Here is a 22093-nt window from a genome sequence, read left to right as displayed (position 1 = left end):
GCCGTTGCTTTGCTACTCCATTAGCCAAGGGTGACTAGGAGGGTTACATGTTACTTTTTTAGTTGAGCCAAGCAGGGCGGTGTGTCTGTAACCCCACACTCAAGAGACTGAGGCAGAAAGGGTTTGAGTTGAAGGCCAACCTGGGCTACTTAGTTTAGGGCAGTCTAAAAAACAAGACTCCGTCTCAAAAACAGAACCAAAAACAAATCAAACAAAAACCACCAACTTCCAAAAGTGTCTGCCAATGATTCTTCCTGAAAGCATCAAGTAATAAAGACTTGATATGTTTAATAAATTTAAACATAGACTCAGACAACCTTAATAGTCCTCGTGTGTGTGTGTGTGTGTGTGTGTGTGTGTGTGTGTGTGTGTGTGTTTTAAGTTACTCAGTTCTTGTTCTAAGAAGAAATAGAATTGCCAGGTATAAAGGCTCACACCCATAATCCTAGCAATTGGGAGACTGAGGCATGAGGAATGCCCTTAAGTTTAAGTCCATCCTGAGTTACAGAATACCTTGTCTGTCTGTCTGTCTGCCCTGGGCATGTCTCTCTTCACACACATACATACACACACACACACACACACACACACGCACAAATTTAAAAAGGAATGGTAAATTTTCTAAGAGAAAATAAGTTATACTATGCTATTCTGAGCCATGAAAATAAAAGTCCATTTTCTTTAATAGAGATTTTTTTTTCTGACAATTCAAAGTATTATACAGCAAAGTCTATTTAATGTGAAACATAAAACTCTGTTAGGAGTTTGGGGTTGTATTGAGAAGACAAGCTATATCTGAACTATAGGCTTTATTAGAGAATAACAAGACATCTAGTCAAAGAACAGGAGCTACTTTAAGTCATATGACTTTAAATGAGGTCTTACTGCCATAAATTTTACCTTAATTTCTTTTATGAATTTTCACAGAGACAAAGACTTTGTCTAGTATTTTAACTACGAGAAACTTGACCATTCAGTTTGTTAAAATCCAAGCTCACAGTACTAAAATAGCTTGCTCAATAGTGAATTTACTATTCATTTTTTAAAATTACCCATATCTGGCTTTAGTTTTTTAATTTCTACATCATGACTAAACTAGCGATAAGTCATAAACCCCAAAATGGGGACTGAATTCCACTCTAGCTACTATCATGCAGGTCAGTTCCTACTGAGTGGTAGTTTGCATGAGAACAGCCCCACAGGCTCGCAGATCTGAACACTTGGCCCCGCCCACGGGACTGTTTGGGAAGGATTAGGAGGACATGTCACTGAGGGCGGGCTTTGCCATTTCTCTCTGCCACTAACTCCTGTGCCACGCTCCCTGGCTGCCATGCTCCCACCAAGACGGCCATGGACCCCCCTCTAGAATGGTGACCCTCATATCTAACTCTTTCTTTTACAAGTTGCCTTCTGTCAGTGTTCTGTCACAGCAGTATAACAAGCTCAGAGTAAGGTACCGCTGCTCACAGCAGCAGCAAACCTCCTGTCCCTTTCACCATTTCTGCTAAAGCACCTTCGTTAACAATAAAGCAAGATCCAGGGTGAGACGTCTGCCAAGTAGTAAACGCTGTTGTGAGAACTGAACTAGCAGGCGTTACGAGATTGAGATTATCTGTCACATTTACACCTCCAAATCCAGGGGTGAACACACATTTTTCACACAGTCTCAGTGACTGGTAGGGTAGATCTATAGGGACCTTGAAGGTCAGGGAACCGCCTTCCCACCTCAGCAACTTCTCCCACTCTATGAGCTGGATTTGAGGGAAGGAGAGAAGAGGACACGGCCATCAGATCTCAGGCTCGCTGGACTAGCATGGTCGTGTGGACAATGCTGCGGAGAGTAACAGAGGAAGGTACTGACCTTTGGCTTCCACATACACACACAAAGGCAAGTGCATCTGTACTCATACCTACACATATACCACACGCACAAACAGCAACTACTGTAAGCCGTAACTTTTTTGTTTTAATGCGTATTTACTGAAGTGTCTGTGAAAAGAGCTAGCTACAAGATGAAAGGGGAAGAAAAGAGCAGGAACACAGACTTTAAAACCCTCACTGTCGAATAAAGAAAATTAGCAACCGGGTGTGGTGGTGCACGCCTTTAATCCCAGCACTCGGGAGGCAGAAGCAGGCAGATTTCTGAGTTCAAGGCCAGCCTGGTCTACAGAGTGAGTTCCAGGACAGCCAGGGCTACACAGAGAAACCATGTCTCAAAAAAACAAAAAAGAAAGAGAGAGAGAGAGAGAGAGAGAGAAAGAGGGAGGGAGACAGAGAGAGAAAGAGAAAGAGAAAGAGAAAGAAAGAGAAAGAAAAAGAAAAAGAAAAAGAAAAAGAAAAAGAAAAAGAAAAAGAAAAAGAAAACTAGCTCTGCTGCATGATCAGAATACGCAAAAGAACAAGACATGGATCATGGAATCAACACCGGCAGGACGTCACAAGGCCACCTGGGCTCTGGAAGCCAATGTAAAATGACCGTTACCAACATGTGAGGAAGAAAGAATGCCTGTGGCTCTCCACATGAGGAAGACATGCCTGCAAACATAGTCCAGGGCCAGCTCACTTGAGCTGCGGCTGGCAGGGGGCCCGCTCAGCCTCTGCTCACTTGGTAGAAGCTTTGGAGCAGACAACAGCGAAGACTGAAAAGTGAGGCTCAGAGTTGTCTAACGAAACAGCGGCTCCAGGGCGAACAGGCAGAATGTGGAATGTAGCTCGTATAGTACTGCAGGGTGGGCACAGGGGGTAGGGGCACCAGAAACAGTCTGGGAAGAATTCAGTGGACCAACGTGCTGGCTTGGTCCTCCCTTCTGCTCCCCTTGATCAGCACTAGAAACATTCTCTCCCCAACCTCTTGCTTGATATCTAACCACCAATTCTTACTCTTGGGAAGTGTGCTTCAAAGATAAGCAGATGCTTCCAAGAAGCAGAGACAACTGCATCCCATTTCTAACAGCAACTAAGAAACAAGCAAAGGAGAGGGCAAATAGTTTAAAGTCAACTCAATTATTCAAGTGCACAGTACAAAACTGACCTATCATCCCGAAACAACTGCCTGCTCTATCCTGAGCCCCTTGGCGGCGGTTTGCACGGTTCACTTTTGATCTTCACTAAAGCACTTATCAGAGCCTCTCCTATATAATTCAGGTTTCTAGCATCCTCATCCTACCCTAGGCAATCATGCCTCCCGAGGACTGGGGGTTTTGTGGAACTTGGCTTTGGATCCCCTAAAATACCTGCAAACTGCCTCAGCTTAAAAGGCCCGGGATAAAGGTCTGCTGAATTAAATCTGTACGAAGCGTCTTAAGTCGGGCTTCTGTGGCCGAACAGCTCAGAGGCACAGGCAACAGTCACGCAGCAGACCCTGCAGCAAGGCCAGGGGGCTTTTTCGGATCAGACACTTGAGGTCAACTCTACATCCACAAAGCCCACAAATCCACGGCAGAAGTCAGAGAATAAGAGAAGCTATTAGTGCTGCCTGCGGTACCACGATTCTGCCTGCATCCTCCGGGCGGCTGCTGTACTCCGCCATCTTAGATCTTAGATCTAACCACTTTTGCTCCCTCAGTTTTAGATTCTACCTGCTGTCTACTCTGAAGCTTCAAGAAATGACGTATTTCTGAGATTTCAATCTTTTTGTTCCACCTACACCGCCTCTCCTTTTCTGTCCTCCCCTCCCCTCTCGTTCACAGCCGCACACATTCAAGCTCATACTCCTACACTCTCTAGCAACGGAAGCCAGAGTGTTATGAATGCCAGGCATGCACTACCAGACAGCCTCGTCCACACAGAGGAAGAGGAGGAAGGGAGAGAGGAAGAGGAAACTGTGGAAGACACGAGCGAGAGTCCTCCTGAACAAAGATGGACTGCACATACAGACAACAGTGGTGGTGTCGGTGCTTTGCTAGGAACTGTGCAGGCTTCCTTGTGTTAAGAACTGGTCGTCAGGAGCTAGAGATGGCCTAGTGGCTAACAGCACTGGATGTTCTTTCAGAGGACCTGGGTTCAATTTCAGCACCCACATGCTGGCTCATTACAGTCTATAACTCGAATTTCAGGAGATTTGACACTCTTCTGGTCTCCATAGGGACCAGCCACACACTTGGTGCACAGACACGCTTTCAGGAAAAACACGCACATAAAATAAAAATTACCAACAAACACAAGCACAACTGGTCATCAGGCCAGTGGACGGCTCGGCAAGAAAAGGCACTAAGTGTCAAGCTTGAGCGGGACACCGCTGGACACCTGGACGCACGTGGTGAAGGCAAGAACCCGCTCCCTACTGGCTGTCCTCGAACGCCCACACGCAGCACACTATGTGTGCCCTAGTCCCCTAAATGAAAATGTATTACAAGTATAAAAACCTGGTCATCTGGAGCCTCTGACATAGGGTAAAACAGACCCAGGGCCATTTTACCTCCCTGGGTGTGACTAGGTACCTTTGAACCAGTTCTTCTATCATCTCAGACTCTGAAAGAATGCCACAGTTAAGACACAGACGACATTTCAAACTAGAATTTTAAAGTTTTGCACTGCTTTTCTTTATACCTCCCGTTGTTTGTTTGTTTGTTTTTCAAGACAGGGTGTTTTTTTTTTTTTCCCCTAGCCCTGGCTGTCCTGGAACTTACTCTATAGAACAGGCTGGTCCTGAACTCACAGATCAGCCTGCCTCTGCCTCCGAATTAAAGGTGTATTAAAGGTGGGATTGAAGGTGTATGCCACCATTGCTCAGTTTTCCATTATACCTCTGAATTGAAGAGGAACAAAAAAAAATACATGGAACTAGGACAACATCAAAAGGAAGAAATGTGAGTCAAGCCAGAAGGAAAACTGGCACATGGGCAAGCATCTAAATTACAAACCTAGTGTCACGATTCCCGACCCCAGCAGTTTTCGTTAGCTTGATCTGTCAGCCTGACAGAGCAGAGCCTCCACCTAAGAAGTCTGGGCTGAGGGACTGTCCAGACCAGATTAACTGGAGACCATGTCTATGAAGGAATGTCTTGATTGTTAAGTGATGTCAGATGGCCCAGCCCACTCAAGGCAGCCCTGTCCCTGGGCAGACAGTTGTGAGCTGTGTAAGAAAGTTAAGTAAATAGGAATCAGTGTGTGAGTGAGCCAACAAGCACTGTTCTTCCTCAGTTTCTACTTCAAGTCCCTGCTAGACTCCTGCCCCACCTTCCTTCAATAATGGACTTGAAAGCTGATACTAATCCTGTCCTCCCCTAAATTGCTTTTGGTCAGACTGTTATTACTATTTTTATTATTATTTTAATCACAGCACCAGAGGTAAAAACAGAACGCAAAACTTTTCAAGCAATCGTCTCAGTGCTCTTAACATGTCTTGGATTTGGGAACATTGGCCTTTTGGGCTGGAGCTGCTCAAAGTGAATGCAGTATTCCGCATGTTTAACGATTCAGACGCTGAAATGGTCTTAGTGTGTCTGGTCCCAAGCATTTCAAATAAGGCATCACCAAGCTGTATGAAGTAAGACAGAAAGGGAAGCAGTGTGAAGGCAGCCTCTGAGGCTACTAGTGCCTCAGCTCTCATCTCCCTACTCAACTAGAACCTGGTCAGAGGGAGTCACAGCCAAGACCAGTAAACATTGCCACCTCCCATTCTAAAAGGGAGCGTCACTCAAGCAATCTTCTCAAAAGGCTTTTAAAATACAATCTGCTCTACTTTACACACCAGTAACTCTCCCAACAGCAAACTCAGTGTCTCATTGGCCAATGAGACAGCAGTCCTATTTATTCAGTTTACGAGGTATGTACCACATACCTAGCAAGAAGCAAGCCGAGGAGGGGTCACTGTGGCTTACAGTTAAAACAAGATACCGTACATCACTGTGTAGAAGGCATGCCATCAGGAGTGTGGTAGCCTGTCCAGTGACTCCATCAGGGAGTACTGATGGACAAGAAGTGGGCTATAAGGCTTATTTAGTGTCTCATTTGCTCTAGTAAAGAGCCACTTCTTAAAGGTTCAACAATTTTCCAAACAGTGCCACTAGCTGGGGACCAACTGCTCAAACACTCAAACCTATGAAGGACATTTTACCCTGCAGCCAAAACATGATGTAGATCTCATATAGATTCAGCCCACTTCCTTCCCAGAAAGGACTCAAAGCCAAACAAAAATGAAGATGTTAATACAGATATTGTGGTGTTTTGAATATGCTTGGCCCAGAGAGTGGCACTATGTGGAGGTGTAGCCTTGTGGGAGGAAGTGTGTCACTGTGGGCATGGGCTTTAAGATCCTCTTCTTTGGGAACAAAACACCCTTGGAAGGAGTTACAGAGACAAAGTTTGGAGCTGAGATGAAAGGATGGACCATGTAGACACTAGCATATCCGGGGATCCATCCCATAATCAGCTTCCAAATGCTGACACCATTGCATACACTAGCAAGATTATGCTGAAAGGACCCTGATATAGCTGTCTCTTGTCAGAGTATGCCTGGGCCTAGCAAACATAGAAGTGGGTGCTCACAGTCGGCTATTGGATGGATCACATGGCCCCCAATGAAGGAGCTAGAGAAAGTACCAAAGAAGCTAAAGGGATCTGCAACCCTATAGGTGGAACAACATTATGAACTAACCAGTACCCCGGAGCTCTTGACTCTAGCTGCATATGCATCAAAAGATGGCCTAGTCGGCCATCACTGGAAAGAGAGGCCCATTGGACACGCAAACTTTATATGCCCCAGTACAGGGGAACGCCAGGGCCATAAAAGGGGAGTGGGTGGGTAGGGGAGAGGGGGTGGGTGGCTATGGGGGACTTTTGGTATAGCATTGCAAATGTAAATGAGCGAAATACCTAATAAAAAATGGAAAAAAAAAAAATCCTCTTCTTAGCTGCTTGCAAGCCAGTCTTCCAGCTGCCTTTGAAACAAGAGATGGAACTCTCTGCTCCTCAAGCACCATGCCTGCCTGGATGCTGCCATGCTCCCTCCCGCCTTGATGGCAATGGACTGAACCTCTGAACCTGTGAGCCAGCCCCAATTACATGTTGTCCTTAGAAGAGTTGACTTGGTCATGGTGTCTGTTCACAGCAATGAAACCCTAAGACATATCTTTTGTTTTATCAAGAAATAAGGAAAAAAAAATCAACCAATGGCCAATATTGTGTATATATATATATATCATGGGAAAGAAAAAGCTATCAACCAGTATCTCAAAACTTCCTACAAAGCTATCAATCAAGACAGTGTGGCACTGGCAGAGGGTAGACCCACCCACATTCACAGAAGTGAGCCTTTAAAACAAGTACTCATATCCTTAACAGAGCACCAGGAAACTCCTCAATGAATTCTGTTGGAACAACTAGACACCACTAACAATACAGTGGGTGGTCTCTACATCACACAACATCCAAAGTAACTCAGAACAGATTAAAAAATCTACACAAACTATGTAACACTGTAAAAACTACACAAGAAACAAAAGTGTGTGCACATGTATGTGTACATACACAATATTACTACTACCCACACAAACCAACATTTTACACTTAGGAATAGCTTTCTTGGCATAACCCCAAAATTACAATCAATAAAACTAATAAATCAGAATTCATTAAGATTTGTTTGTCTCAAAGGACATCAGGAGATTAAAAGGCAATCTTTAGAACAAGGAAAGATTTTGTAAATCATGTATTTGATAAGAGTCTCATCTAGAATGTAAAAAAAGTTGATTTAAATTATTAATTAAAAAAACTAAAGATGTGAGAGAGATATGAACTAATATTTTTCCAAACAACCAGTAAGTACAGGCATCAGTGCCGAACATCATGGCACATCAGGGGATAATGAAAAACTACATCCAACTAGGATGGCTAGGGTCTGAAAGAGGCAGACATGTCACATAGACAATTACATAAAAGCCCTAGACAAGGCTGGGGCTTTGGCTCAGTGGAAACACAAGGACCTGAACTCAAATCTCCAGCATCCATGTGAGCAGTTGGGCACAGCTTGCAGGCCTGCGCCTCACCCAGGGGGATCCCGGAGCTCGGTGTCAGTCAGCCTGGCAAAAGGACAGGCTTTTGGTTCGGCTAGAGAGCCCATCTTAGTACAATAAGGTAGAAAGCAATAGAGAAAGTGCACACACACACTATGTATACATGCACTATACTAAAACACACACACACACACACACACACACACACACGCATGCACGCACTTACACAAACCAAAATTTTAAATTAAAATGTTTTTAAGAGACATAGTATATACTGCTATTGTGAATTTTTAAAGAAAGTTCCTTAAAAGATAAAACAGTTACCATATGACCTCAAAATTCCATTCCTGGATAAATATCAAGAAAAGTCAAAGCATATGTCCACAAGCCCAACAACCACTGAGTGAATAAACAAAATGTGTTAGATTTCACACCATGGCGTATTATTTAGCAAGAGAAGAAATAAGGGATATCTGTTACACAGAAATCCTATGCCAAGAGAAGTGAGGTGCAGAAGACACGGAGCGCAGCGCTGCTCCCAGACTGTGCAGAAAGGTGTTAGCGAAGAGGTGACCGTTGTGTAGGGCTGGGGAGCCTGAGAGCTACCAGGACTACTCGTGGGCATAGGGTATTGGATTTAATATGAAGAAAATGCCCTGAAATTAGACACCTACAGTTCAAGAATTTCACGAATATACTCGCCAAACCATTTGAAGTCTATACTTGAAGTGAGTAAATTACAAAATATGTACATTACTTCTCACAAGTCTGCTTTTTAAAAATTTACCTTGAAGGAGTTGGATCATCTTGGCCAAGGCGTGACATGATATTTATTAGGGTATTAATTCCTATTTAAAAAAAAACCACAAACATACAAATAAATAATTTAAGAACTATTTTAGAAAATCATATGATATAAAGAAAGGAATTCTTCTCACCCCAATTGGACTTTAAAAAGTTTGTCATCTGCATTCCATTATTCAAAATATGTGACTGAAGTAAGAACATTTTCCGCACCCAAAGTGACTGTTACCCAGGATGCATGAGGCGCAGAGGGAGGGGTTCACAGAGCCACCAGGGGATCAGCCCAAGGACGGGTGGCTCTGGGCCTTCGGAAGCAGCACAGAGCAGACAGGAGCGTCTTACTGTCACCCAAACACACCTTTTTTCCGCATGTGCATGTGATGAACTTTTCTGTCTCCATATTTGGGTTGTCGAATTCCACAGTTAGACAAAGAATTCCTGGCATGGTCAGGATTCATTCCAAAATTTAAATGGTGACTCGGATGAGTCATGGCAAGCTATAGTTGTAATGAAACAAGCTCAGTTTAAAAACTCGGCCCCGAGACTCATGATACTCCATACCAAACAAACACTGCAGGAAAGCCTCGCGGCTCCTCCTTTAGCATCAAATCTGCAGAACTGGGCTGCACGATTTTCCTAGAACAATCCCGAAACCCCACCCGTTCGTTTCAGGGAGGATCCCATCCTGGCCAAGGCAGGGAGCTCAGGGAGGGTTGGTGCTTTCTCAGGGTCCGTTTGTACTGTGCAGGGTGAGCTCAGCCAGCCTCACCGTGGGCTCAGAGGGATCTATAAAGCACTGCTTACCTGGAGCAGACAACGGTCTTGGAAAGTATATCCTATCAACTTGTCCAGGTGCATTAAGCATTGATGGTACCGGATGTGATGGGTCAGAACAGGCAGCATCATTGCATGCTGGGGGGAAAATTGAGTATGTTTAACTCTATAAAAATTCATAGAAACAGCATTTATTCTACAACAAGTAAGAACTATTTTCTCACCCCAAACTCCCTCTCATAAAGTCCTGAAGCAGTTTACTGGCTATGTGGCAGCCTGCAGAATTGTCTGCTGCGCTACAGTTTCCAAGTGCCTGGCTCTTGTTCTACCTACCACTCACTCACTCACTCACTCACTCACTCACTCACTCACTCACTGTTTGACTTGGCGCTACTTTATTCTGCCCTTTCCTCACCTCTAAAATGAGGATATCTACTGTAGCGAAGCTCAGACAGTTAAATGAATAAAATGAAAGGGGAAAAGAAAATCATGCTTTTCCTCTCCTTTTGTGTGTGTGTGTGTGTGTGTGTGTGTGTGTGTGTGTGTGTGCAAGTGCTTGTGTGTAACTGTACTCAATGTGTGTGCATATGTGAAGTCCCAAGGTCACTTTGTCACTCCCTTCATTTTCCAGCAGGCAGGTTTCTCACTGCGCCTAGAGCTCACTGCTTTGGCTAGATCACCTGCAGTAAACCCAAGGATCTGATGGTCTCCCCCATCTCCTGGGGTTACAGGGCTACGCTTGCCCACTCAGCTTGCACACGGTGCTGGGTCCTCACGCTTGTAGACTATTTTACCCACTAAGGCATCTCTCCAGCTTGCATTTATTTATTTATTTATTTATTTATTTACTAACTTATTTCTTAAACCCAAGGCTTTGCTAAGGCTAACATCTAAGGCTAACTTGGAATTTGCTATGGAGAAGGATGGCCTTGAATTCACAATCCTCCTGCCTCAGGCTTCTAAGTGCTGGGATCACAGGCATCTCCTAAGGAATAGCTCTGGGTCTACGAATACTCAGCAAAACAGCCTCAAGTAGGCCTTTCGGTGTCTCCCTGTCTCTAATTCCAAAGGAATAAACTAAGACGCATTTGTACACTTTAGGGTCAAGATATTTTGAGCCTCAAATAAATAAAAAACTTTCTCCAGAAAAAAAATTCTATATATGCAAAACTTGTATGCAATTTTAATGTGTGCATAAACCAAGCCTTATCATTATCCTTCCAGACTATCTCAGTCACATGGTGTACAGTTGCTAGCCTGGGTCTAGCATTTACTGAGCAGACATTCAAAGAGAGCCTTTATAAAGCCACCAGTACAGCCACGGCAGCAGAGGACTGGGAACTTAAGTCTCTGCCCCAATCACTCTTCACCCTGCAGCAGACTCCTTATTGGGAGATGATCTCACGAAAGGCGTATCTTTTCCTTTTCTTTAATAATGTTTCCCTGGAACGCAAGAGAATGAAGGCATCATTCTTATTCATCAGAAGCTGGAGGGCGGGCACAGCTCACAGAATGACTGACACGCGCTTTTCATGTTGGTCTCTGAAGTATTTTAAGCTCATATTATTAAAAATATACATGAAAATGGATCTACTTGAAGCTACAGAAATCAGTCTTATCTTACTAACTTAAAGAGAAACACTAGTTCTGCCAGACAGGACTTAACCAACAGAAAGCCTCTCTCTCCAGGGCAATTCAGTCAGGTAGCTACTGAGCACATACAAGTGCAAGGCCTCCCTCTATCTGTGAAGGTTAAAAAAAAAAGGTGAATGCACAGTTTTTGCACCACAGGCTTCCAAGAGACACACCATTATGATATACATTATCGGCATTTTGTCAATTTTACTTTCTAAGTACAGTATTTTAAAAATATGACAGTTTGTTCACAAAGCATGCAGCTAATAGAAATACCATTTCCAGCCACCTAAACTTCATGAAGCTTAAGAGAATTGACGTGAACAGCTCAGGGTTAAAATACAATTACTAGCATCTTACATACATGATGAATGCATGTATTTATTTAAGAGAGAGAGACACTTAGAAATCGTGTGAAAAAACAGTGATGTATGGTTTTCACATTTCAACTGACTATAAAAGCCAAGCTCCTGACACTCCCTCAACACCTAGACTAATGGCAAGCTAATGGCAGTTCAAGGATGCTGAAGAAAGGTCATTTGTTCCTTGGTATGGGGTGAGGGTAGGGTGGAGTAGGGGATGTGCTATGCCACTAGTAGATGGCTCTATATTGTGGATGGGCCTGGTGCTGTTTGTATTTTGATGCTCATTCCACTCTCCCTGGAGGGACTGCAGACAAGGAGCACTCAGGTGAACCAATCCCCTAATGAATACAGCAAAAAAATCCCTGGGCGAGTAGGCGGGACTTCCGGGTTGACCCTCGGAAAAGAAAGAGGAGGAAGGATTAGAGGCCTTTTGGAATGGGGATAGCAGAAGGGCGAGATGTAGCTACTAGAGTTTCCCCGGTATCATGGCGGATCCTCAGGATCACCACCAGAGGAGTCAGATTCAATAGGGTTTTCATTGCTGCGCCCAGAGATTGAGTTACCACTGTTTCTGAGCTAAGTTTGTGTGGTGTTTTTTTCTCACGGCAATTCGACTGGGTTCCAGAGAGAAAGGTATGGCGCAAACCGTGGGTTTGTCTAATGTAGGCCACAAAGGCTGTGGGGATTTTGAAGCCTGGGGTCTGGCGTGGTAGCGACCCGCCAGTGGGAACCTAGCGAGCTGGGTGGAGAGATTCTGGAGTTCCGAGCCAGAGATTCTCCATGAGATACTAACAGGTCGTCCATTGCTCCCCAGGGCATGGCCGGCCAAGCCACCTGGGCAGAGTTGTCAGTGCCCCGCAGTAGTGTAGGGAAGCTTGCTGGCCGAATTTTAATATTTCCCACAACAGTTCTACACACACACACACACACACACACGGGCTCTTCAAAAGTTTTGTTGGAAAATATACTTTAATGTTATCCAAAACTGTAAGTTAAAAAAAAAAAAACAAAAAAATTGGCTCTGGAGCTAGAGGGATCTCACAGTTAAGAGCTCACTCTTCTTCCAGAGGAGCCGAGTACAGTCCCCAGCACACAGCACACACATGTGGGCTCCAAACTATCTGTAACTCCACTTCAGGGAACCTGACATATTTTTCTGACCGTCAAGAGCACCACACGTGCATGTAGTACACAGGCACAAACGCAGGCAGAGCACACCAACACATAAAATGATGTTTTGTTTTTAAAGCCACTTAAACTGAAGGTCTCAGAGAACTCTTCCAGCTTTGAGCATCAGCATCTCAGCATCCCCCATGGTGCTGGAGGAATCCTAGGATCTCATGAATGTGAGGCAAGCATTCTACCCACTACGCTGTTAACACCCAAACCCAAAGGTTCATGGTTTTAAAATAATCAACTGTGCAGTGTCACTGAGACCAGCATTATGTTAGTGGCCTGCTCATCAGTCTGTTCGTTATTTATGACAGCATCTTACAGCAGTATGCTTGGTTCTGGAGAAATACTACCAACCAGAAAAATTAACGTGATGACTTCAGATAGTCTGAGGGAGAATCAAAGCAGTAAAATCATCGCGTTTTAAAGAACTGACAGTCAGATATTGTCATGCTGGCCATGGAGGTGCACTGCATGGAATCCAAGAGAGGAAGCCGGTCAACCCGCAAAACACCACGGCCGCTGCCTATCCCCAGCTAACCTCCAACTATCTCCAACTCTTTAACATCACTCCATCTTACTGCAAAATTAGTTTGGACTACTACTCAGAACATTAATTTTTTAACAATATTTTCAATAGATTACATAAAGACCACTGTTCAGTTAAAGGCAATGTGAATTGTTTTTAATTCATTATAATGAAATGAGTACCTACACGTGCCTGAACTTTTTAAAATACATACTACCATTAAACAGACATGGAAGCTTGAAGTATTTTTTATAAAAGGCTGAATGGAGCAAGCCGTCCTACCTGCCCAGTCTCTGTTCGATCCCCTCACTTCTCACCTACCTGAACCAATACCAAGCATGACAAAGAATCAAGTAAAAAGCCATGGAATGTGCTGCCGTGGTGTAGCATCAGACTCGTGTGAATTTAACTACGAGACAGATCTCAGTGCTTTCGAATGAGTCACTGGCAAAAGCAGAAACATTTCTCTCGCTTACCCCAGGGAAAAGCACTGTCACTGCCACACAGGAAACGAGCATGGTGCTTATTAACGCCATCAGTTCTCTGCAGTACATTTGGGTCCTAGGTCCAGAAACTCCCTATCGATCTGGTGACTATCTGTATGGCTGCTGGGCTTTCGCACAAGTATCTGCGCATGCACCCTGATGGGGAGACTTCTGAAGGCAGACTTGTGTTCACCCAAACAGACTGACTTTAACATTGCACTTACGCTCCTCCCTACTTACTGCTCCTCCATACTACACACACACACACACACACACACACACACACACACACACACCCAGAGCGTCAACACAGAAAATAAAGACAAAACCTAAGCAGCTAAGAAGGAACCGGTGCTTGGTGTTTGAGTTCACATCAGAGTTATCCACAGAAACGTCTCAATTAGAGGAAAGCTCACTGCCAACGCCTGTGAAGAAGACACGGGGGCGTGACTGTTTTCAGAGAGGCGTCATCACCTGACAGACATCAGAACGAATGCCAGTTTTCCAGAATCCTTGGCTACTCAGCTCCACGGTGACTTCTCGCCGCATCGTGTTCTTCTGCCGTATTTTCTGGAGCGCTTCCTGGAACAGAGCTCACTGTAAGTAACTCAGCATCACGGAGCAATGCCAGGCCAGGCTCGAGCATGAGAAGATAGGAGTCCCTCAATACTTCCTTACATTCAGGCACTAAACCTCCTCTGTGCAAAAGGACAGTATTTAACCTGAGGTGAAGGCCAGTATGTGAGTACTAAGTACTATCTGGGTACTAAGCGAACCTCCCTAGTAACCCATGACAAACATTCTAGACTACATCGTACTAGCCCAGCATGTCTAAACAAAATATGATTTACAAATGAGAAGCAATATATGGCTTGGCTTCTGAAATCACCATGTAAAAAGTATATTTATATCCAGCCTTACATTAAACATTTCCATTTAAGAAAGACAATCAATCAAGCTGATACCTACATGATGCTACAAGTTTCCTAATCTGTAAAGCCCTTACAGTCTTGCTGCAGGGTACACTGTAGAAGGGGATGGGGGGGGGGGAGAGAAACAAGCCAAGAAGGGTTCAATGGTGTGCACACAAGCTTTTACAAGACAACTGCAAGTTAGACTGCAGCCTTAACTATAAAGTGACACTTGACTGGAAGACAGAGATGGAAAAGATGAGGACAAGGACCTCAGACTTCCCAGTGAGACACAATCAGAAATCATGTCTTCCTTTTTACTACCCTTCATGTATATAACTGTACAAAAACATTGTATTTGGACCACTGAGTTCCTTCTAGAGGCTGCCTTCCGAGAGATGGGAGTCAATGGCACAGAACCACTGGATGGCACGTTCCATTGCTGAGAAGTGCATCAAGCAGCAATGGCTTTACGGGGTCCACAGCCAGCCTCTTGGCCTTAGAGCCTTCCTTTATAATGGTTCTGATTGGCTCAAGTCACAATGAGGGACAAAGCCAGAATCCGTATCTTTCCCTGGCTTCTTAGCCTTGTACAGTAGAATAAAACCTCACTGAGAAAGTCTGGGTTGACACTAAATTTATTCTTACTTGAAAACTGAAACAGAATCCTAGAATATAGAGTATGGGATATGAGATGTCAACTTTACAAAGTAAGCTCACTATTAGGCTACAAGAATTATGGGAGGATGGTCTCTGAGAACCGTAATACCCCAAAATCTATGACCCAATGTTGCGCAATGTAAGGTTAGGGATAAAAGCTGATTTATAAACTTAAAGCTTTTTCTACTTCTATAGAAGGCATGTTTAAACACCAGGGTAAAGTGCTCACTTTGCTGTAAGTGCTTAAGTCTCTGGGTCAGTCACCAATACCAAAACAAATAACAGATATGTGATTCCTAAAGACAGCAACTTATCAGGAAACCGGCCTTTTAAGGGTGAAAATGTCCTACAGTGGATGTCCCTACACCCCCTGAAAACACCAGCAACACCAACCAAACCTAGTGGTAAAAAAAAAGCAGGGGGTAGGGGTAGGGTAGGGTGAGTATGAAGTTATAAGGAAGACCCGTCGAGAAGGAATTGGGAGCAGCTGGCGTGGAAGGACTAAGGTGGATAGGATCAAAACACACTATAGCCATGTATGAAAGTCTAGCACAAAGAATTTTCCTAGACTACTAAAGAGATTTTTTTAAGAAGCAATCAATATGCTAGAATACAGGGAGGAGCAACCCTAATTATTTAAAATCTTACCCTAGAACTATAGGGTAACGCAACAATCTGAAAATGCCCCAACGTGCACCCTCATCAGTTGCCAAGGGGTGGGTTCAATACCGACCTCCCTCTGAGCCAGCTTCTGCTTGTCAGTTTGTTTGACTTTGGGACTGTTTGCTAGGAGGTGGCGAAGTTTCACATAGCTTTTCCATAATTTCTGATACCTAGGAAAAGGACAGAAAGTTATCTTAGACAAAGAGAAGGTAAATCTACTGTGAAAATCAAACCAATTATTCTAAGCCTGCTCACACAGACATCCCTTCCTTAGTGGCAGAAAGCGCTCATCCTAAAGAAACCCAGAGTTTGAGTTCAGGAGCTGGATGACCCAGAGTCATCTGCAGCTTGAGGATTAAGTGACTGGTAACTTATTTGGATTAAAAATGAGGTTCAGACTAAAAGGATGAGTGTCTGGAAACAACTCCACAGAAGGCTCACAAAGCCACTTCAGTCACCAGACTCATGTTCCATTTCTCACTGCTACCTCTTTATAAGTGATGTGTTTATCTAAATTTAAAATATGTCTCGTGAAAAAAAAATCCCTTTGTTAAAATAGAGATGGTTGATTCAAGAGCACTCCGACAAAGAACCCCTTAGTGCTGAGGCTCAAGCCACTCAGGTGCATCCATTTGCCTGCTGGAGAGTGGGGAAGGCAAGGGTAGGTACCAATTTGTTTAGCGATCTGGGGATGTAGAGACTACATAGCCCTTTATCAGTTCACGGTCCTGCCATGAGAGTCCACGAGAGCCTAGTCACATTCTACTAACACTTTTCTGACGAGGAGAGCTTTGAAGACTTCCTGCCATGTTGAAACCACTCCTTTCCTGGCCTCTCTCGGCCTCTCTCCTTGGTCAACAGTTTTAGAGAAGGGAGGAAAGAAAGAAGTACTTACACAGGGCCTGGTTCACTGCTTCATACTTTTATCCAAAGAGGGAAAGAAAAGAACAAAACCCTTTAGCCTCTTCTAACATATGACAGCCAGAACTGCAGTTAGGAACGGAAATCTCCCATGCCCTTCTCTCCCATTTAAATTAAGTCAGGAAATTGTTTATTTGTCTAAAAAGTAGGAAATCCAAACACACCTGAAAGGTCCTATCTATCTCCATTCCCACATACCCTCCTCGTCTCCCAGAAAAATATTAATGTGCCAGCTGGAAAACTGGAAAGCTCACATCTACAAGGTAATATGGATTCTAAGGGAGGGAATACACAGCTCCTACATCCCACACAACCCTGGACTCCAGATGGGATCGTCCAAATACCCCATGCTAGAAACTCATATAATGCTGCCTGCCATTCAGGGAGCTGAGCAAATTCAAAACAAAATGAAACAAGTAGATATTAATGATTCTAGGTAAAGGAAATGCCCCCCAAAGTTTAAATCCACTCGGGACTCTCGGTGACAAGACTGTTGGGGACAACCTACTAGGTAACTTAGTGCAGTCGATGTGTAAAAAAACTCACTCTTCACAAACTACAAAACCTAATTTGTAATGAGGAAGAAGCCCACTGAAGGTAGCCCCTGCTAATTCAGCTGTTAGTAGAAGGTGAAACTGGCCAAGACAAACACCGAGAGATATCTTACTGTGGGTCTCCTGCATAACTCAACTGTGCGGGGCGGATCCCAAAGTGAACGATAATCGGGAAAGTGATCACTTCGGGGTTGAACTGTTCACGATCCAGCTGATCAATGCGGACAGAGCTCGGTTTCTAGGGAGAAAAGAACAGCGGGATCATTCATTACCGACGGAAGGCCTGAGACACCCACTTTAACCTAAGAAAGGGATTAATGGCATTTCTTTTCTCTAAGCAAGTCTTGTCTCCAAACAGAAAAATCCTTTAGCATAGAAAACCCTATACTGAGCAAAAACTGTAATGTCATCCCTGCAAACAAGTCTTCGCCACTTGGCATAATGAACAGTGATTTTGTTTCCTTTTATTTTGGCAGACTACACAGATACCTTTAAAAATTAAACTTCTCAAAGAACACCTGGTCAGATACATCTTCCCCTAACCTCTTACAGGGGAATGGGTTCCACCTCACAGAAGGACTCTGCAGGCTCAGTCTGTCAGAGCATCATATTCAAATGACACTGATGCCTCTATATACATTTTCCACTATACCGTACTGTACCTTTATAGTCCCTAATTCTCACTTAGATTAAATGGTATGATGATACAACAAGGAGCTGACTTTCACGCTTCCTTTTTAAGATTTATTTTATGTATATGAGTGTTCCATATGCATGCATGTATGAATACCATATCAATGCCTGGTGCCCTTCAAGGTAAAAGTGGACGGATTCCCTGGAATTGGAGGTAGGCTAGTTGCTCCAATTTAGCCTGCTCAACCAGCTGACAATTACAAAAACGAGGACAGGTTTGTATAAATTCATTCACGTTGTTAAAAAAAAATCATGAAATGTTATAAAATGGATGTCATCTAAAAATAAAAAATCTTACTACTAGCTTGAAAAATCATCTTTGTTCTCAAAAAAAATTAGACAATTTTAATCACAGGTAAGCTAAACATTAAATTACATGAATGCCCACTAGCAGCAGAAACATGTCATTTCGGTCTAAAAGTGATTTGTTCAGGCATATGCTGTTTTTTTAAAAAAAACTGTGTAAGGAATGATGATGAGTTATTTCTGTACCATTTGACTTATATCACTACAATCTACAGAAGCACTGAGGACCCAAGATCACTTGAGCCTCGCCATTCAAGACCAACTAGAGCACAGAAGCAAGATACCATCAAAGGTCTCCCTGCAGCCATGTGTGATAACACAGCATCTAATCCCAGCCTGGGAAGTGGGACAAGGTGGGTGAATCCAGAGTTTAAGGCCAGCCTGGGCTCATAGAACCTTGACTCAAAATACCAAAGTTAATTTTTAAAAATGAAAAAAATCATCTCTAAATTATGAGGACGATGGGGTAGGGACTGAAGTAAATTCTAGACTTCGGCCATAGCCTACAAATCTATCACTGCATCTCTCTCTAAGAATTTAAAGCCTTTTCACTAATGACCAAAGTGCTCTCAGGCAGAGGCAAAACTGTCAGGGAGGAACATTAATTATTTTAAGTCTGCAGCAAGAAAGTATTTAATGTGACCATAATGGCGGGGAAAACTCAATAAATTTCCCAATGTCCTTGCCACTAGGCAATCTTTCAAATGGGTCCTGTACAGAACGGAATGCGGAGTCACGCCTACTCTGCCCTGGAACATGTACACGTCTGTAACAATAAACTATCTTTGCATAAATAGTAAAAGATAACTGACTTCATCATCACGGCCCTAAGCCAAACACCCATGCTTGCTTTCCTAGTCTATTTCTCATCAGTTTCCAACAGATGCCTTCGAAACGCACCAGTCAAGTTTCTTTCACTATCTACAAGCCATTCACCATCTCAAAGATATACATCAGACATGTCGATCGTCGGTACAGTTTCTCCATTTCTGTGAGTTTTCACTTTAGCATTTACGGCACACTGATCTCTGCTAAAACTGGAGGTTTCAGTGTGTGGGCTGCTAACTAACTAACGTCCATCACGGGCTCCTTGCATCATGGACAAGGTCTGCTGGCTGTGACTCCGCACCGCCTCATCAATATACCGGCTGCATTCTGACTGGGTGACAGGTAAGTGACCACACGGATGCATGGAACAAACCAGGAAGAATCAGAAGCCCCTGGGACTTTTTCAACACTGTAACTTCCTGGGCCCACTGTCTGCAATGTCTGGGCTGAATCACCAGGAGAATTCTTAACTGCTTTCAAACAGCTTCTGACTGTAGGATTTCAGGAAAGCTGAACCATGCCATGGAAGCAAGCCCCGGATGACACACTCCCAAAGAGACCACTCCAGAGCATGACAAATGCCATCTCCATCAGCCGCTCTCTGACTTAGCTCTAAAGTGGCCAGAAGAAATGAAAATTTTGTGCTTAACAGCATAGCACCAAAACTTTTTTTTAACCTTTCTAGTTTTAAACTGTTTTGGATATGTACCGATCAAAAAATATTATCTATATGACAAATGACTAAAATAAATAAATAAATAAGTACCATAGAATAAAATCAAAAAATGGGTAATAACAATTTTCTTAACAAAAAATAATTATTGGCAAAACAATTTAAAATATAAATTTTCACTAGAAACTAAAATAAATATAAAACTAATTTCTTCCACTACCAAAGTGGCAAAGGTTTTTTGTTTTAAAGCTAGTACGAAAGAATGAGTATTCTCATATGACCCACAATCCTCCTGCGGAGGAATCTGCAATGCACACCGAAAGTCTTAACGGTATATCCATCTTCAGGCAGGTGAGCAAAATACGCCCAAAGTGTAGTGTTTTCTTATTCACTAAGTATTTAAAGAACACTTACCCAAAGGACAAGAAGCTAGAATAGTCAAAACGTGCCATGTGCGTTACTGTTTGTGTGGACCATGCAAACAAGGAAAGGAGGCTCATCCCAGGCCAGGCTGGGCAAGCCCCAGAACTCACCGTCCCAGGGTTGGTAACGATCATGCCTTTGCACTCCTCTGCGTATTTCTGCCACTCGAGCTCCTCCCACTGGAGCATGTTGGCAATCTCCTCCTCGGGCACCAGAGCCTTGCTGCAGCGCAGCAGGTAGAGAAGGATCTGGTGCATGGATAACACTTCTTTGCCTCCATCTTGGGTGAGAATTTGGAGAAGAACAAAGTCACTCAGTTAACAGCAAAGCATCAACTCACTTCGGGAAAACAAGACAACGGCTGTAGAAGAGCACACATAAAGAATCATTTAAAATTTGCACTGCTCAGCCAGGTGCCGAACACTATGAACACCATTTGTCTGACTGACAAACGGTGCTCATTTACTAAAATGGGAACAACAGCATTATAAATGATAAAGGCTTTATTTGAGAGGTATGAATACAAAAAAGGGTGTTTGCCTAAATAAATTTAAAGTAACCCATCGTAAGAAACCACAGTTTATAATAAACAGAATCATGTTATGTCTAAATATTTTACCATTTTTTCTAAAGTAACAGATGAAAGCTTTTCAGAAGTGATGTTCCTGTCTTCGGGAAAGTCTAAGCTTTATGGGATATTTATAGATGTTTTCAATAAGACATTGTTGCCTTATGATCTAATTTGGAGGTGCTAATGTGCTGCACCTGCTCCGACGATCGGGGCTGACGAGCCCGCACTGGTATTACAGGAGATCGCTACAGAGCTGGAGCCGGGATAAAGTACCAACTGTCTGAGGTTCACCACGACGGTGGACTAAAAACCACAAAAGGCGCAATTAAAAGCCGGCTCAGAAAAGGACAACCTGTACTTTATAACCAAACACATGAGACTCATGTGTGCCAAGATGGAGGCAGCAGGTCTCTGCCTGATCTCTGGATTCAGCTTCACGACCAACACGGCAACAGATCTTGTACCACTTTCCTCTGACTACCCAGAAAGACAGGCATGATGGCACACGCCTGTCACCTCAGGACTCAGGAGGCTAAGGCAAGGTGACTGTGAATTAAGACCAGCTTGTGCTACAAAGCAACACTTGGTGGGAAAAAAATTATTTTAAGATAGTCTAGTCAGAGAAAGCATCTTTGAGGAGATAAACAAAATAAAAAAGGAGAAGATACATTCAGAGGTAGTAGAGGTCTTCTCTAGCATGTGCAGTGCTCTGGCTTTACCCCCAGCAGTGAAAGAAATAGTAAGAGTCCACTCTGCGGCTACCTGGGTATCTAAACTTCCTTTCCTGTTGATGTGGTAAAATATTCTGACACCAGCAACTTAGGGGAGAGAGGGTTTATTTTAGCTCACAGTTCTACAGGTTACATTTCATCTTGGGAAAGTCAGAGCTGCAGGGACTTAAACCGGTGAGACATACGAGCGCCACAGTTGAGAGCAGAGGGGGAAGGAACTGCACGCACGCCCGCAATCGGCCAATCGGCTGCTCTTTTCCAGTCCAGGGCAAAGGAAAGGTGTCACCAACTCCCCCATGAATTAACATAATCAACAGATGCCCCCTAGCCAACCTCTTGTACACCGCCTCTCCTTGGAACTCTTTACCCAGATGATACTAGACCAGGTAAAGTTGACAGTGGAAACCACCCACCACAACAGAAAAGAGCGTCTCAGTAG

The 22093-nt window shown here is 43.6% G+C and overlaps 1 protein-coding gene across 4 annotated transcripts in view; it reads right to left on the bottom strand.

Moving 5' to 3' along the window:
• The window catches only part of Drosha (drosha, ribonuclease type III), a 110488-nt gene that overhangs the window by 36002 nt on the left and 52393 nt on the right, over positions 1-22093 (bottom strand). For all 4 annotated transcript variants that reach the window (XR_383823.2, XM_006520021.3, NM_001130149.1 and 1 more), the window contains 7 exons: positions 20463-20632; positions 17543-17667; positions 16025-16124; positions 14195-14302; positions 9564-9671; positions 9118-9256; positions 8743-8803 (listed from right to left, as the gene is read on the bottom strand). Coding sequence is in view for 3 of the 4 variants with exons in the window: in XM_006520021.3 (XP_006520084.1) it covers positions 8743-8803; positions 9118-9256; positions 9564-9671; positions 14195-14302; positions 16025-16124; positions 17543-17667; positions 20463-20632 (811 nt within the window). In the remaining variant the exon portion in view is untranslated. The remainder of the gene's footprint in view (positions 1-8742; positions 8804-9117; positions 9257-9563; positions 9672-14194; positions 14303-16024; positions 16125-17542; positions 17668-20462; positions 20633-22093) is intronic.

The sequence above is a fragment of the Mus musculus genome, chromosome 15, assembly GCF_000001635.26.
Source record: "Mus musculus strain C57BL/6J chromosome 15, GRCm38.p6 C57BL/6J".
NCBI lineage: Eukaryota > Metazoa > Chordata > Mammalia > Rodentia > Muridae > Mus > Mus musculus.
This window is presented reverse-complemented; position numbering and strand designations above follow the sequence as displayed.